Source organism: Panthera leo, chromosome C1, assembly GCF_018350215.1.
Source record: "Panthera leo isolate Ple1 chromosome C1, P.leo_Ple1_pat1.1, whole genome shotgun sequence".
NCBI classification, from domain to species: domain Eukaryota; kingdom Metazoa; phylum Chordata; class Mammalia; order Carnivora; family Felidae; genus Panthera; species Panthera leo.
Genome location: NC_056686.1, coordinates 17,668,545 through 17,683,688, shown reverse-complemented (window position 1 = coordinate 17,683,688; position 15,144 = coordinate 17,668,545). Strand labels below are relative to the sequence as shown.

Genomic DNA, 15,144 nt, shown 5'->3' with positions numbered 1-15,144 from the left:
AATTTCCTTCTCTAGGGTTTTTGTCTCTGCCCCTTCCTCCAACAGTGTTGGTTATTATGTTTATTGCATTCTGTGTTTCTGTGTATTCCTAACGGCTGTTTCACCCTTATTAAAGTGGGAATCTTTATTTGGAATAAAAAGCAAGGCATGTAAATTCCTTTCATTGATAATTGACAGAGTAGTTTGTAAAGAAGTAAAAGGCCTTTGTGTCTAGTTTTTGTAGATCCACATCTCTTTGAATGCTAGAGAGTGAAATAAACAACTGGTCTAGGAGCCAAACAATTTGGGGTTTTTTCCCCCCTTTCTCTTTTCCTTAGGTTTAACTCTGCCCTCCAGGTTTGTGGCTGGGTGGGCTTTCCTCACTTGAGTAGGAGGCTTTAGAGATGTATCCCTCCTGTTTTGCAAAGTAATTGCCAATAAGAATGCAATTAAAGAAACCAGAAAACTTACCCAAACCTTCAGTTTTTTTTCCACTTTGTGCTTGCTTTGGGGAAGAATAGAACTTAACCAACCAGAAATTAGATGTAAGGATAGGTTACAGTTATTCTATCATACTATACACTGCCATCAAAAAGATGACAAATTTAAACATGAACATTGACTGACTTAAGATTTCACGCTATGGCTGACTTCAGCCAGTTGTTTCTAAAACAACTTTTTGGTTCTCACAACTACAATGGTTAAGGAATTTCTGTCACTATAATTCCTGTAGGCTAACCAAAACTATTAGTACCTCTCTGGGATGTGAGATGTTGAAATCATTAACCTTTTCTTTAGGTTACCCTTAACTTTTAAAAACTTCAGTTAGAAGCCTTTTCTACACCCACCCTCAAGTCTGAACAACTAACCGCTGGAGTCCATCCCAAACCAAACACCTAATACTGCATAAATCCAGAATTAACACACTTAGGCTGAGAACTGTTAAATCTAGTGAAATTCCACTGGTTATAGTAAAGAATTTGACAGTCCTTGGCACTGCCTGTAGACATTACACAGAATGGGGGGAAAATGGAGACTCAAATTTTTACTTCCTCCAAATCATTTATTTCCTATGGTTTGCATGATAAAGTAATAGCCTTGCCGTGGTAACAACCTATTCTTGAACTAGTTTAAGCTACCCCTATCTCTTGGAACCTATGGAGTATTCTGATGCCTTAACCCACCCCCCCCCCCCCAAAGCCTCCTGGTGGAAATTATACTTTTACATAGGAACATATGTAACTGTTCTTGTCAATTTGAGGAATGTTGTTTTCTATAAACCTCAGTCATCTTAGAATGTAGAGAAAAGGGAGAGATGCAGGGAATTAAACCTGGTTTACTCTCTTGAACTAGAATCTTAGTTTCCAAAGTATGCTGTGTCCTTTTACTGTTAGCCCTGCTTCGGGGGGGGGGGGGCTGGTCATAAACAGCAGGTTTAATTGTATAGCTGTTGAACTGATCCAAATGTGTCTATCAGTTGGCAGATTGGTTGCCTTGTAAAAACCAGCAGTCCTACCGTTTCTTCAGTTGGATTATGAGTGCGTTAAAAATAGTCGTAATTTTTTACAAAATACAAACCAACCACTGGGGGGGAAGAAGCAATTTTATTTTTTAATTTCATGCTTGAAATTTGCATATGTACATTAAGTACTATGTAAACTTGTCTTTAGAATACCATTATTTGATTTGGGCAATATTACCTCATCTGAATTTACTTGGAGAAATACAACTTCACCCTTCTCCTTTAAAATGTCAAAAGCTGCCAAGTTAGAATAGGGCACCTAAAATCAGAAATTTTAAATTGACTCTCCCACACACATTTGTAATTCACTATTGGGTTAATTTATATTTAGGTAAAGTATGTTATCAAGTTATGCAAGAAATTACATCTTTTACATTAAGTGGTCCCCTGGGTTGCACTTACTAGTAACAAAAAATATATATACTGGCATCATACACTAAACTATATTCATGTTATAGATTACAAAAATTATTAAAAGCCAAAATGAATCTTTAAGATTGGAGGGACCTTTTAATGGTTAATCTTTGGGCTTAAGGAGGAAAAATTAAAATAGTCCCATACTGCATTTCACATCTCTTAAAAATAGGAAGTGTTTTAGCAGCTTTAAAAACCTTTTCAGTTATATAAAACTTATTACACTAGGGTTTACTTTGAAATATAGTTTACCACCAGATCAATTATACATACACCGGCACTTTAGCACAAGGGCAAACCTTAAAAACAAATTATTTTGGACCTTTAAAATCAGGCCATAGCATAAAAAACAAGAGTCATGGTCTTACATTCAGCAAATTCATACTAAAATATTCTATTTTTATAGGATAAATGCCAACAAAACTTTACATATGCTACAAGTTTATTACATATATTTACATGGCTCTTTCCTAGGTACTTAAAACTTTCACATTATACAGCTCCCCACTTAAGTAAGCTTTGCAGGGATAACTTTTGAGACCAGATCACTGTCAGAATAGCTTATGCAGTGCTAGAATACAAAAAATGTATTCTGAAAGCTACTCAGTGACCACCAAATACTGTTTGTATAAAAACTGGTTTTGGTGCATTAGTTGGCAGACGCTTATCCACTCACTGCATGAAAGAAATGGCCATTGGCGTATGTGGTCTCATTCTAAATTAGACAGCCACGAGTGCCCTTTCTACATTCACCAGCATACAGTTTACTAAAATGCAACCATTCTCTAAGAAAAAGTCACATTTTCTTTTTGGCAGTGCATAGGATTGTTGGCATATTATTGGTTTGGGTGTTTCTAGGACTTTAAACTTTCAAATACTCAACTACTTCTTAGTCCCTGTATGTCTTAACTAGATGCTTAAAATCAGATTTACTAGCTTTCAACAGGTCAATCTAGTGATCCATGAATGATAATCTTAAATTAGTATTTTCACCCAACAGATAGGAAAAGTTGATTACCATTCCCCAAATCTAAACTTAAACCACTTAAGTTACTCAGTTGAGAACACTTAGTATCAAGTACTATGATGAATAATTTTGTTATTTTAAGTTGCACTGATCCCACCATCACATCACAGTGCACACAACACATAAAACAAGTTAAGATGAAGTCTAATTAGATTTTCTACATTCATTAGCAATTTTACACAAATAGATTAGTGAATTTGGTCTGAAACAATTGACAACTACCCTCCAATATAACTAAGTTTAAATAGTATTTTATCTTATACCTGTACTTTAAGTAAGGTTTTAAGTTGAAATGTCATTATTTCCTTATCAGAAGGATTAAAGGAAACTGGAACCCAGTGGCTTGGTGGTTTAGGGAGAACACTTGGTGATGGTGGCTCACTAAATTTGGCTCCAGCATAGTTCTGATTAGTTTGAGACTTGAAAAGTAAGCTAGAACTTGATAAGCTAGAGTTCCAGTTTTGATTATTTGGAAAATTTTTGTTCTTCCCCCCATTTTGCATGGCCTGCCGTGCAGCTGCTGAGGAGGTGTAAGTATGTCCCCTTTCTTTTTTCTTATGAACAATCTTCATCTGGGAATTCTGATCCTTGGTCTTCTGTCTATTAAGCTGTTGCTGGTTCTTACTAACATTTCTCGATTGAGGGGCTGGAATGTTATACCTCTCTCCACCACCCATCTTCAGCTTCTTTGTCACCTGTAAGTAAAGGGAAAATATTGAGCAAAATTCCAGTAAGAAAAGTTCAAAACTTTAATAAGCTTCTATAGATAAGCCTCAACTTGTAATTCCAGAAATCATTTTAAAATTGCTACTCAACTGCTTTAACCCCATCCTATGTGTGTACACACATTATATTCACAGCCTTTATCACCTTAAAAACAAGCTTCTCCACAAATCTGAATCAACAAAAACAAAAAATAAAAACAAACGGTTTAGGATGTTTGCCCCCACAACATGAGTTTTATACCTTTCAGTCTGCTTTTCGGATTGCAGGATTTCCACTACCTGTCCCCTTCCTTGCTGCCAAGCCCAGGATAATAGATGTTGCTTTCTGCCGGATCCTTTCCTTTGTCTCAATACAGAAGTTTTCATGGGCCGATCTGCTGAGTTCAGCCTAGGAGCTGAGGCCAACATCTGAGTCTCCTCAGCACACAAGTATGAGAGAAGTCCTAGCTAGAAAAGCAAAGACTAGTTCATTACTTCAACTCAAAAACACGGGGGAAAGCGATCACTTAGATTTACGGCGGAAATACAGTTAAGAACGGCTACTTCCTGAACTAACAAAGGTAGAAAATAACCTTGTAACTGTCACCATTTAAAAGCTCCTCTCAGCCTTGAGATCCAGGAAGTGGGGAATTTGGGGACGGGGGTCTGCGAGTCCCACAAATTATTTTACCTTTACTGGGGAACTTTTCTGAGTCTCACACGGATTTTGTCACCAGTATGTTCAGACTAGGGAAGCATCAGCTTTTGCAGCCATGCCAAGAAGCTGGCTTAAAAGGAGTTTCCTAAAGAGACCCATGTTTTTAAAATCCTTTCGGAAAGTTCCAATCTTGCGGGAGATCGCGTATCCGTTTTCGAAAAGCCTCCTCGCCCAACACGCCTACGTCCAGAAGTGTCTCCTTTAGTTACGAACTCTCGACTCCACCTCATCTTGAAGTTTTCCCAAGTCACAACCCAAGCCGATGTTCCCTCTGAACTGTAAGACATGCCTCCTTACAGTGAGCATTAACCATTCCGAGTTTTCATTTAACACCCCAAGAAACCAAGTTCCCAAACAAATAAGCCCTCTTTTCGGAAGGCTCAGAGGCCCTTGCACACTATTTTAACAGCCCGTGAGTCATTCACAGCGCGAGCCCGGAAAGTTCGGGCCTTCCGACGCGGCCTGGCTTCCGAGCGGCTCCCTTTCTCGAGCCCGGCCCGGGGCCCCGGTGCTCCCCGGCCGCCCGCGCCCGACCCGGTTCCCCGATCTCCCCTCCTTCCCCCAACAATGGGGAGCGCGGCCGCCAACATGGCCGCGCCCGCGGCGCCGCCGCCACTCACCGACTTCAAGCTCGGAACGGCGGCGGCGGCGGCGGCTCTTGCTCGGCGTCTAAGCCCCCCTCCCCTTCCAGGGAGAGACGAGGCGCGGGACGTACGAAACCCACGGGCACCGATGAGCTAGCTGCTGACCGCCTCAGCTTCCCGACCCGACCTCCTCCTTCCGCCTCTACCGACAAAATGGAGGAGGCGACGAGCGCCGAAGCGGGGCCGGGAGGCACCGCGGCCAATCAACACACGCCGACGCGCCGCCCGGCCAATGAGACGCGCGCCACCGCCTGTTGCTGGGGCCGGCCGGGGCGAGGGAGGCGAGCTTGTGGCCCAGGGTTTGAAATCCTCCCCGAGAGGAGCATGTCGGGAACAACTGCTCAGGCCCCGGCGGCCGCCCGCCCGCCCGCCGGTCCGTCCGTCCGCGGAGGCCTTGCCCCGCTGCCGCCGGCCCCACTGGACGCGGCGGCGCCCGCGACCCCAGGCGCCCGTCTTGCCCGCGCGCGCTCGGCGTCTGGGAGGGGGCGTCAGCCGCCCTCGGGGCCGCAGCTTCAGCCTGGGCTACCGGCGCGCGGGCCCCGTGGCCCTGAGACCCCTGGTGGCCCAGCCTCCCACCCACGGGCGGGGGGTGCGGATTACCGAAGCGGCGTCGGTTCCCGAGGTGGGTTCGCAGTGCCGCGTAACCGGTTTTTACAGGCGGAAGATACTCAACAAAGTTGCCTCCCGAGGCCTGGCCCCTCCCCACTTTGCTCCTGACGCTCTTCTCCTTCTCCTACATCACGGGACCTTCTTTGTAGCTCCTAAAGCTTGCGGTTCTCCTGCGGGTCTCTCTCGTGTCCTCCGCCCCAGCCTCGAAACTTCCCCAAGTGGCCGCCCTTGTGAAGGCGTTTCCGACACATGCGCGGATCGAGTCCATCACTTCCTCCTTTGTGCCCCCACTGGTCCTTAACTTCAGTTAGAGCCCTTCGACGTCCCGCGCGGTAACTGCGGCTGCCTGTGTCTGAAACCCACGCACCCACCCGCCACCACGTCCTCGAAGGGCGAGGCCGGCTTTTAGTTTTCTGAACAGAGCCTCTCGAACAAGAAAACGTTGTGGCGAGAACGGGGGCTCCCTTATTCCCCTTTCTGCCCAATTGTAAGTGTGAACGGGGAGAAAAGATCTAGTTTAGGTGATGATGCCAGCGAGGTGCTGGGAAGAGGGAAAGGACAACTTCTTTGGGGTAAATGGATAAGCAACCCAAAATGAGTGTTGTAAAACAGAACGCCATGTTCTCTGTACATACGAGCAGGTCCATTGCCGGGTTTATGTCCACTTTTTGTTAAGTCCCACGTAATTCGTTTTTTAGACTTCAGGTTTTCGCCGCCATCATCCCCCCACCCCCACCCCTATGTTTTTCTAGTCACGGCTCTTAAGATTTCTTAAGAAAACCTACTTAAGCTGCTGCATTTTAAAAGAGGAGTTTGTTAATCAAATTAATTTGGTGAAATACATAGAAGAGATATTTTTAAGCATGGGGCTTTCTGGTGCTAATCATATTATAGTCAAATAAGATGAATGTAATAAGCACCAGCTAGTTTACTCAAAGTGTCATCTGTTTCCTAAAAACTCAAGATGCCCGGTAATTGCCAGGCTGTATTTTCATGACTTCAAGATTTTAACTTCGAAAAAGACCCTTGCAATACACTTTTTTTAATGTAATGGTTTGTAAAGTGAACAGTCCGGTTTCAGTCTGAGCAGCTGCTTCTATTTCTTTTTTCTTCCTATCATCGAAATACCTTTCAAATTCATCCCTACTCCACTCCCACCCCTGTGCTCTTCTCTCTGCTCTCCACAGGATCTTATTACTGTGTTACTTAAAAAATAATAATAATAATAATAATAATTCTTTGGCTCCACATTGTATTACAGAATTCAATCGCCCTGCCCTCTGATTCTTACCCATGTAGTATATTGGATTATTTAAAAAAAAAAAAAATTTTTTTTAGAGTGTTTATTTTTTGAGAGAAAGAGATAAGAGTGTTGAACGGGGAGGTACGGAGAGAGAGGCAGACACAGAATCCGAAGCGGGCTCCAGGATCCAAGCTGTCAGCACAGAGCCCCAGGCAGGGCTCGAACTCACCAACCATGAGATCATGGCCTGGGCTGCTTAATGGACTGAGCCACCCAGGTGCCCTCTTGTGTTTTGAAAACACACACAATGTATTGGCTATTTTCCAATGTATTGGCTATTTTCTCTGCACGGCCCCCTTCCCTGTGCTACATTGTTTTTGCTTATTTGCACAAATCCTGGGGTAGGTGCTATTTTGATCTCTACTGTGCAGATGAAGAATGTGAAGCCCAGGCAGTTTAGTGCTGAGACTCTGGAGCCCAGGCTCTGTGTTCCCTGCAGCATCTGTGTCTGAGTCACCTCTGTCTTTCCCGGTGCCTGAAAGGTGCTTTGCCCAGAGCAGACGCTGAGTACCTGTTGACTGGGCTGCGGGGTTGCTTGGGCAGTTGGAAGCCTCCATTTCTGCTAGGTCAGAGCCAGGTTGCCCTCAGGAGAGCGCTGCGAAAGCCTTTACCATGTCCCAGACTCCCAGCAGCCTCTCGGTATAGCTCCTGCCTCATCCTTCATCCTTAACCAAGCGCTGATTACAGCTCAGAACCAGAGAGCAGGAGCTAAAAACATAACCCATTCAGGACATCCCCTGCAGCCTCTGCCTATCCCCTGCCAGTGTTTAAAGTCAGTGCCACCAACACAATCCAATTAGTGGTTCTCAGTTCAAACAGGAAAATGGTGATACAGAGAAACAGCTCTCAGGATGTAGATCAGTCACCAACGCTGGGAGCCACATGCATAATAAGTATGTGGGTGTTTAATACAAAACATTTATTTAACCAAGATTTATCTGCTGCCTTCTTTGCAGCAGGCACTCTGCCAAGCCCTGGGGATACAAAAGTGAATGAGGCTCCATCCCAAGGGTAAAGGAACAGAAAAGGCTCTTCCCTGGACAAGTTATCAGAGAGGAAAACTGGATGTCTGGGGAGATTCATTTCCTCGGTTCTTCCCGTAAGACTCAAGGACAGACAGTGCCAATTGTAAACCCAAAAATCCACCTGCTATGGAGTGCAGGTTATAGACATTATACCCGGACCCCCTAGAATGGAGGGGAAAAGGAAGGGATTCGCACCCTCGAAGGAATCCTTTCCCAGGAGGATGCGTTTTGAATTATGTCTCAGCAGGAACCAAAATCAACAAAATCTGTGACATAAAATTTACCCACCTAATCTGTAAATAGAAGTGGGGCAAAAAGGTGTTTTGGAAAGTCTGGCTTTGTAGGATTGGCGAGTTGCAGGCTGCTACTGTATTTTAGACCCGGTGAGTGGCAGGGCAGTGAGGAATCACCCAGGTTTGCCACACCTTTCAAACAAGTCTCTAATTGGACCCACTGGCTTTCAGGCTCATCATGTACCTCCCAGTTTGTCTATCTCAAAACAAGCTGGTTTGGTTATTTGTCTTTCTCAAGCTCACCTGTGAATTCAAAATACAACTTTGAACGCTTGCAGGCCAGTCAACTGATGGCTAATTTCAGTTAGGAGAAGTGAGTTCTTGGAACTTGCCAAAAAAGCAAAGTGGAACACCTGTCTGATGTTTTGATGTCCCTTAGGGCTCTACTCTTGTTGCCAAACTGGTATCAGAACACACACCCCTCCACACACCGTGAATGCGTTTCCTGGGGAAGCATCTGCTGCGCTTCCCCGGTTGCTCACAGATTCCCAAGCTGTTGCAAATCAGTTCTCAGTCATCACAGCCATTTCAGCCGAATTACTAAATGGGGTACAGGAAGTCAATGCTAAACTCCCACACTTCCTGTGACTCTGACCCAGGGGTTCTCAGCCTCCAGGACCTTTAAGGGACTCTGATGCATGGACTCGCACCCCAGAATCAGAATCTTTGAGGATGGCTGCATGGGTGTTCCCGCAGAGCTCAAAGAGTGGCGAATGTGCCACTCACAGATTTGCCACTGTGGCAAATAAGGATTATTTTGAACTAAAGGCACTTGAAAAACAGCAGGTGCAAGAAGGCCACTCTGACCTCTCCTCCCTTTGTCTTCCTGAAGACAGAACAGAAAATTCCCATGTGAAAGATGTCCTCCAACACCAGGAGGAAAGAAACATTCTTATCACCAGAGATGGGAGTGGAGGCCTGGAGAATTCTGTCCTAACAGACCTTGTCAAAATAACTTACCTTCCTTTACCCTCCCCATGTATTTTAGTTACTCTTCCACGATTTATCTCTTGTTCAACCTAATGGGAAGGCATTTAGGCGTTGTCATTTCTTTGGGTCTTTATTTCCTTCTCACCTAAAATTTATATGAAATAAATCTGTGTGTTTTTCTCCTGTTAATGCCTTCTGTCATTTTAATTCTCAGGCCAGAGACCCTGAGAGGGTGGAGCTAAGGTTTTGTTTCCCCGACACAGCTGATTCCACTGTCTCACTCTGGTTGAGAACTGGTCTCGGTTTTTCCAAGAGCAGTTCCCCTGATGGGAGGGAGGTGGTTTGTATGTGTGAAGGGGACTTCCTTTGTCCTTTGTAATCCTCAAAGGCGGTGATTATACCAGACAACCACAAAAAACGAACACCCAGAGTTATTTGGATCAGCTTTTTAAAGTGTTCATCACACAGGCGGACTCCCAAGGTCTACCACCAGTTTCCTTGCTAGTCTGTTGATCCAAACTGTCCATTTCTTGCTCCACTGTGAGGTCTGAGCTCCCAGTCCTTCAGGCCAGAAGCTGTATGAACAGAAAGGTGGGCAGCAACCTTGAGAAGAACAATCCAGACAGGCTCAGACTGGCAACCAGATTGATACCAAGAAGTCTGGGACACCCAATACTATACTCACTGGAAAAAAAAAACACTGGAATATGGGAGCCATCGAATTCTATGTAAGACCATGACTATACCTGTCTCCCAATTATTCACACCAATGATATGAAGAAGAGACACACTATCAAGAAGAAGAAGAGGAAGAAGAAGAAAAGAAGAAGAAGAAGAAGAAGAAGAAGAAGAAGAAGAAGAAGAAAAAGAAGAAAAGGAGAAGAAGGAGGAGGAAGAAGAAGAAATAGAAAAGGAAGAGGAGGAAGGGGAAGAAGAAGAAGAAGAAGAAGAAGAAGAAGAAGAAGAAGAAGAAGAAGAAGAAGAAAGAAAAGGAGAAGAAGAGACACACTGTCCTTAGGTATCATGGAAGGCTCTAAAGAGAATCTGGTGAGATAGGAAACCACTCAAGCTCCTGCCATGTTTGTTCAGCTCGACAGTCTCTGAATTTCCGTGGATGTTTTTGTCTTCCCGCTTTCTACTTTGTGTTGCCTTGTATTACAGCACCTATAGCCTTTTGAACACGTTCCAAATCTACACTATCAAAGTTTTTTCGCATACATTATCTCACTCAATCTCGGCCTTAGCGCGACAGGATAGGCATTATTACCATTCTATAGGTGAAGAAACCGAGGCTCTGAGAGACTGGTTCAAGTCTGCAATAGACATCCACCTTAAACATTTTTGTCAGAGTGTGTCTTGTTACGTAAGTAACATGTATTAACCGTAGAAGGCAGATCAACAACGACAAAATCACTCAACATCTTACCTCCCAGAGGTAACCACTGTTAAGGTTTTGAGGGAATGTCCTTCCAGTCTTTTTTCCATACTGAGAGGCAGTGTGCAGAAGAGCACAGACGCCACAGCCTGCCCGCAGTCTCCGCTCTGCAGCTTTTCAACCTCTCTGTTTTAGTTTCTTCACCTGTAAAATGGGGATAATCACAACACCTAACAGTGAGTGTGAGGATTGAACAAATCAACATATTGGAAGTACTCAGAACAATGCCTGAAATCAACAATTTTGAAGTACTTAGCTTCCAATTACTGATCTTTGTGGGTTTTTTCTCTTCATAAAAATGGTCATGAATGGTATATTTTCTTTTTCATGTTAAAAAAATTTTTTAATGTTTATTTATTATTGAGAGACAGAGAGAGACAGAGCATGAGCATGGGAGGGGCAGAGAGAGGAGGAGACACAGAATCTGAAGCGGGCCCCAGGCTCTGAGCTGTCGGCACAGAGCCCAATGCGGGGCTCGAACTCACAAACCGCGAGATCATGACCTGAGCCAAAGTCGGATGCTTAACCAACTGAGCCACCCAGGCACCCCTTAAACCTCCTTTTAAACTCAATACATTGTGATGGGGTGCCTGAGTGTCTCAGTCGGTTAAGCATCCAACTTCAGCTCAGGTCATGATCTTGCAGTCCATGAGTTCGAGCCCTGTGTTGGGCTCTGTGCTGACAGCTTGGAGCCTGGGGCCTGCTTCCGATTCTGTGTCTCCCTCTCTCTCTGCTCCTCCCCCACATGCGCTCTCTCGCTCTCTCTCAAAAATAAATAAACATTAAAAAAATAAAATCAATATATTGTGAACCTGTTTCTGTGTATGTATACTTACCTAGATCATTAACAGTATTTTATATTATGACCGTGTTATGAATGTCACCATCCCCTACTGTCATTTCCAATTTTTTGCTATTATATGCTGATCTGAATGTCCCTGTAGATACATCTTCATTTTGTTAAATAAATTTCCTTTAAATACATTGTAGAGGTGAAATTACTACAGTAAATATCTAGGTAAGACTTCTGACTTACCCCCCCACCATCAGGGCGTTAAAATCCAGTCTCCGGCTTCTGGCCTTAAGGATGCTATACTCCCACCCGGTTATTTATGACTGCTTCTCTGACATCGGATCTGAAAGAGGAGTTGGTGAATTTACATAGAAAAGAAATAGTCAAAAGAATTTTTAAGGTTTTTAATTTAATTAATTTATTTTTTAACGTTTATTCATTTTTGAGAGACAGAGAGAGTGACAGATCGTGAGCAGGGGAGAGGCAGAGAGAGGGAGACACAGAATCCGAAGCAGGCTCCAGGCTCTGAGCTGTCAGCACAGAGCCCGACGCGGGGCTCAAACCCACAAACTGTGAGATCGTGACCTGAGCCAAAGTCAGACACTTAACTTACTGAGCCACCCAAGTGCCCCAAAAGTTTTTTTAAAAGACCACAGGTTATGTATTGCCCCCAATTTTAAGAACTATGCGTGTGGGACGTCTTTCTATAAGGGGACTTGATACTAATAAGAAGTACTTATTCATCATAGGTGACAACCTCCATAGCTGTCAGTCCGGCAGTTAATGAGCCACAAACATCTGGACTTTTCCGCTGACTCAGGCAGGCCAGTGTTTGTCCTCTAGCTGATTGCAGAGACTGTGAGTCAAGCCACCATGGCACAAGAGCCATGTTTTGCCACAACAGTAAAAGGCACACAGACTGACATAGTTTTAATGGATGATTGAAAGTGTTGAGCCTGCTTGACACCAATGGGACGCCTCCCACTCCTGAGAATAGCAGACATCAAGGGAGTCTCCGTTAAACCCACATTAATCCACCCACGGGGAGAAGTAACCTGCCTAAGGACAATCCGATCTCTTTTTTTTTTTTTTTTTAATTTTTTTTTTCAACGTTTTTTATTTATTTTTGGGACAGAGAGAGACAGAGCATGAACGGGGGAGGGGCAGAGAGAGAGGGAGACACAGAATCGGAAACAGGCTCCCAGCTCCGAGCCATCAGCCCAGAGCCTGACGCAGGGCTCGAACTCACGGACCGCGAGATCGTGACCTGGCTGAAGTCGGACGCTTAACCGACTGCGCCACCCAGGCGCCCCGAATCCGATCTCTTGACTCTGGTTCACCATGGATGAATTTTTGTATCATCTCCCTGCCTGTAACTGATATATCGTTATTTTATTTTGTTATAACTGTTACCTTTTAGAATTCAAGAATATTCAAGGATTTTCTTTTGCATTCCCTAAAGGTGCTCCTCGTTAGCAGTAAGTATTGACCACTTTACTATGAGCAAGACACCGCACTGAGCAATTTATGTGCGTTATCTTGTTTGCTTCTCCCTGCAACTCTACTGAGGTCAGTAGTATTTTTATCCCCATTTAACAGATGAGAAAACTGAGGTCTGGAGAAATAGGTTAAGTGACTTGCCCAAAGTCACACACTCAGAACTCAAACCTGGGTGAGTGTGATACCAAAACCTCTGCTTGTAGCCACTCTGCTATGCTGGCACAGTCTTCAGAGCCCATATTTCTAGGAGGATCTCAGAATACAGCTTGCTGTAGAATAAGAGGTAGCCACTCTTCTGAGTCCAGGCTATCATCAGCCCAGTAAACTTGCACATCTATTCTTAACTCCTTTTGGAAAGAAAGCAAAGAAAAAACAGAGTATTTATATATTCCTCAATATATGGAGTTGTTTTCAAAGGCATCCTGCCCATGAGGGGGCATCCTTCCATGAAAGGATACTGCTAAGAGGCAGAAGCTGAAGGAGCTTCTGCAGCAGTGAGGGCCTAAGGAGGAACACTGCCCACCGTAGAGAAATGGCAACCAGGTGAACTCATGAGGAGGAGTTGGTGAAGAGCCCCCCAAAGTGCCCATGATAGAAAGAGGCAGCTTTAGATATCCATCAAGCTAGGAAACCATAAAGCCATCTGACCAGATTTTCGGTCCAGAAGGAAATTTCTTGCTCTCCTTTACCCTTCTTCCCTGACTGCAATCCCAGAGATGTCAGGGATCTGGCAGTTAGCCAGCTGCAGAAGGCCGAGGAAGGAAGGACAGAGCATTCAACTGTCAATCAAGCTCAGAGTTCTGATTATTCCCTGGGCTGACCAATTTTAATTACTGAATCAAAATTGAATTTAAAATTTAAAATGACCGCTGAATTCTATTACCCAAAAGAAAGAGTAACAATGAAAAGATCAACTAGTGTCGCACACACAACATCCAATCAGACATCTGATCGATCAACATTAGACAGCCAATAGGGCCATCAGGAACATACTGGTTGAATGTCAGCCCTCCCTAGCAGTAAGCAAAAAGGTCACCTTGCCATGAAAATGGATGATTTGCCCATTGGCTGGAGAAGAATTATCAGCCTTGAGTATATTTAAAGGAAGAATAAGTTTGGGATGCCTGGCTGGCTCAGTCGGTAGAGCACGCAACTCTTGATGTCCAGGTTGTGAGTTTAAGCCCCACACTGCATGTCGAGATCACTTAAAAAATAAAATCTTGGAGAAGGAGGAGGAGGGGTGGGGAGGGAGGAAGGAGGAGGAAAAGAGGAAGGAGGAGGAGGAGGAGGAGGGGAAAAAGAAGTTGTTTATGCAACTAGTCACAGACCATTAAATGTATGAACCAAAAACTGATAGAACTGAAGGGAGAAATAGTTCCACAGTAATAGTTTAAGACTTCAACACCACACGCTCAATAATGGATAGAACAACCAGAAAGAAAGATGAGTAAAGAAATAGAAGATTTGAACAACATAATAAATGAACTAGAGCTAATAAATATGTAGAGAATACTCGACCCAACAACTATAGCATGCACTTTCTTCCCAAATGCACGTGGGACAAACACTTCTCAAATGCACATTCTCCAGGATAGATCACCTTTTAGGTGACAAATTAAATCTCAATAGACTTAACAACCTAGGCATCCTTCCAAGTATCTTCTCGGACCATAGCAGGATGAAGTTAGAAGTTAATTACAGAAGAAAACTGGAAAATTCTCAAATATATTATTCTCAATATATATTATTTATGCACAATATATAGATTTTTTTCAAGGTCTTATGCCATTATATACATGTTACTGTGTTTTGGCAATTTCATGAAAAACACATAATTAATAGTTTATATACTGGGGCAAGTGTAAATTCAATGGCAACACCATGTAGGTCCCCCACAAAAGGCCCAGAGACGGCTTACACCTCCCTTCTGGTTCAGGGTCTTCACCCTCTCACTACAACACTAACTGTGCATGCGGCCATGACAGATAAACAACACACTCTCAAACAACCAATGGGTCAAAAAATATATCACAAGGGAAATTATAAGGTACTAGTTGAGTAAAAATGAAAGTACAACCTACCCAGACTTTGGGGACCCAGTGAAAGCAGTGCTAAGGTGGAAATGTTTAGATATAAACACATTAAAAAACAAGACATATCTCAAACCAACCACCTAACTTTACAACTTAAGGAAATAGAGAAGGACAAACTTAATGCACACCTAGCAGAAGAAAGGAAATAATAAAGA

At 43.8% G+C, this 15,144-nt stretch overlaps 1 protein-coding gene across 2 annotated transcripts; it reads right to left on the bottom strand.

The window, feature by feature from the left end:
* Nucleotides 1-1,564: 1,564 nt before the first annotated feature.
* PNRC2 (proline rich nuclear receptor coactivator 2) lies at nucleotides 1,565-5,861 on the bottom strand. 2 transcript variants are annotated; one of them, XM_042949387.1, is made up of 3 exons: nucleotides 5,609-5,861; nucleotides 3,909-4,114; nucleotides 1,565-3,637 (listed from the first exon to the last, which is right to left on the bottom strand). In XM_042949387.1, the coding sequence occupies exon 3, from the start codon at nucleotides 3,617-3,619 to the stop codon at nucleotides 3,200-3,202; it is 420 nt and encodes a 139-aa protein (XP_042805321.1). In that variant the 5' UTR covers nucleotides 3,620-3,637; nucleotides 3,909-4,114; nucleotides 5,609-5,861; the 3' UTR covers nucleotides 1,565-3,199. The 2 variants fall into 2 exon arrangements, with proteins under 2 accessions (XP_042805321.1, XP_042805322.1); XM_042949388.1 differs by lacking the exon at nucleotides 5,609-5,861 and adding an exon at nucleotides 4,985-5,335.
* Nucleotides 5,862-15,144: the final 9,283 nt, after the last annotated feature.

What these genes read in the sequence shown, in the direction of transcription:
- PNRC2 (XM_042949387.1), bottom strand. Translation starts at nt 3,619, where the DNA reads ATGGGTGGTGGAGAGAGGTATAACATTCCAGCCCCTCAATCGAGAAAT.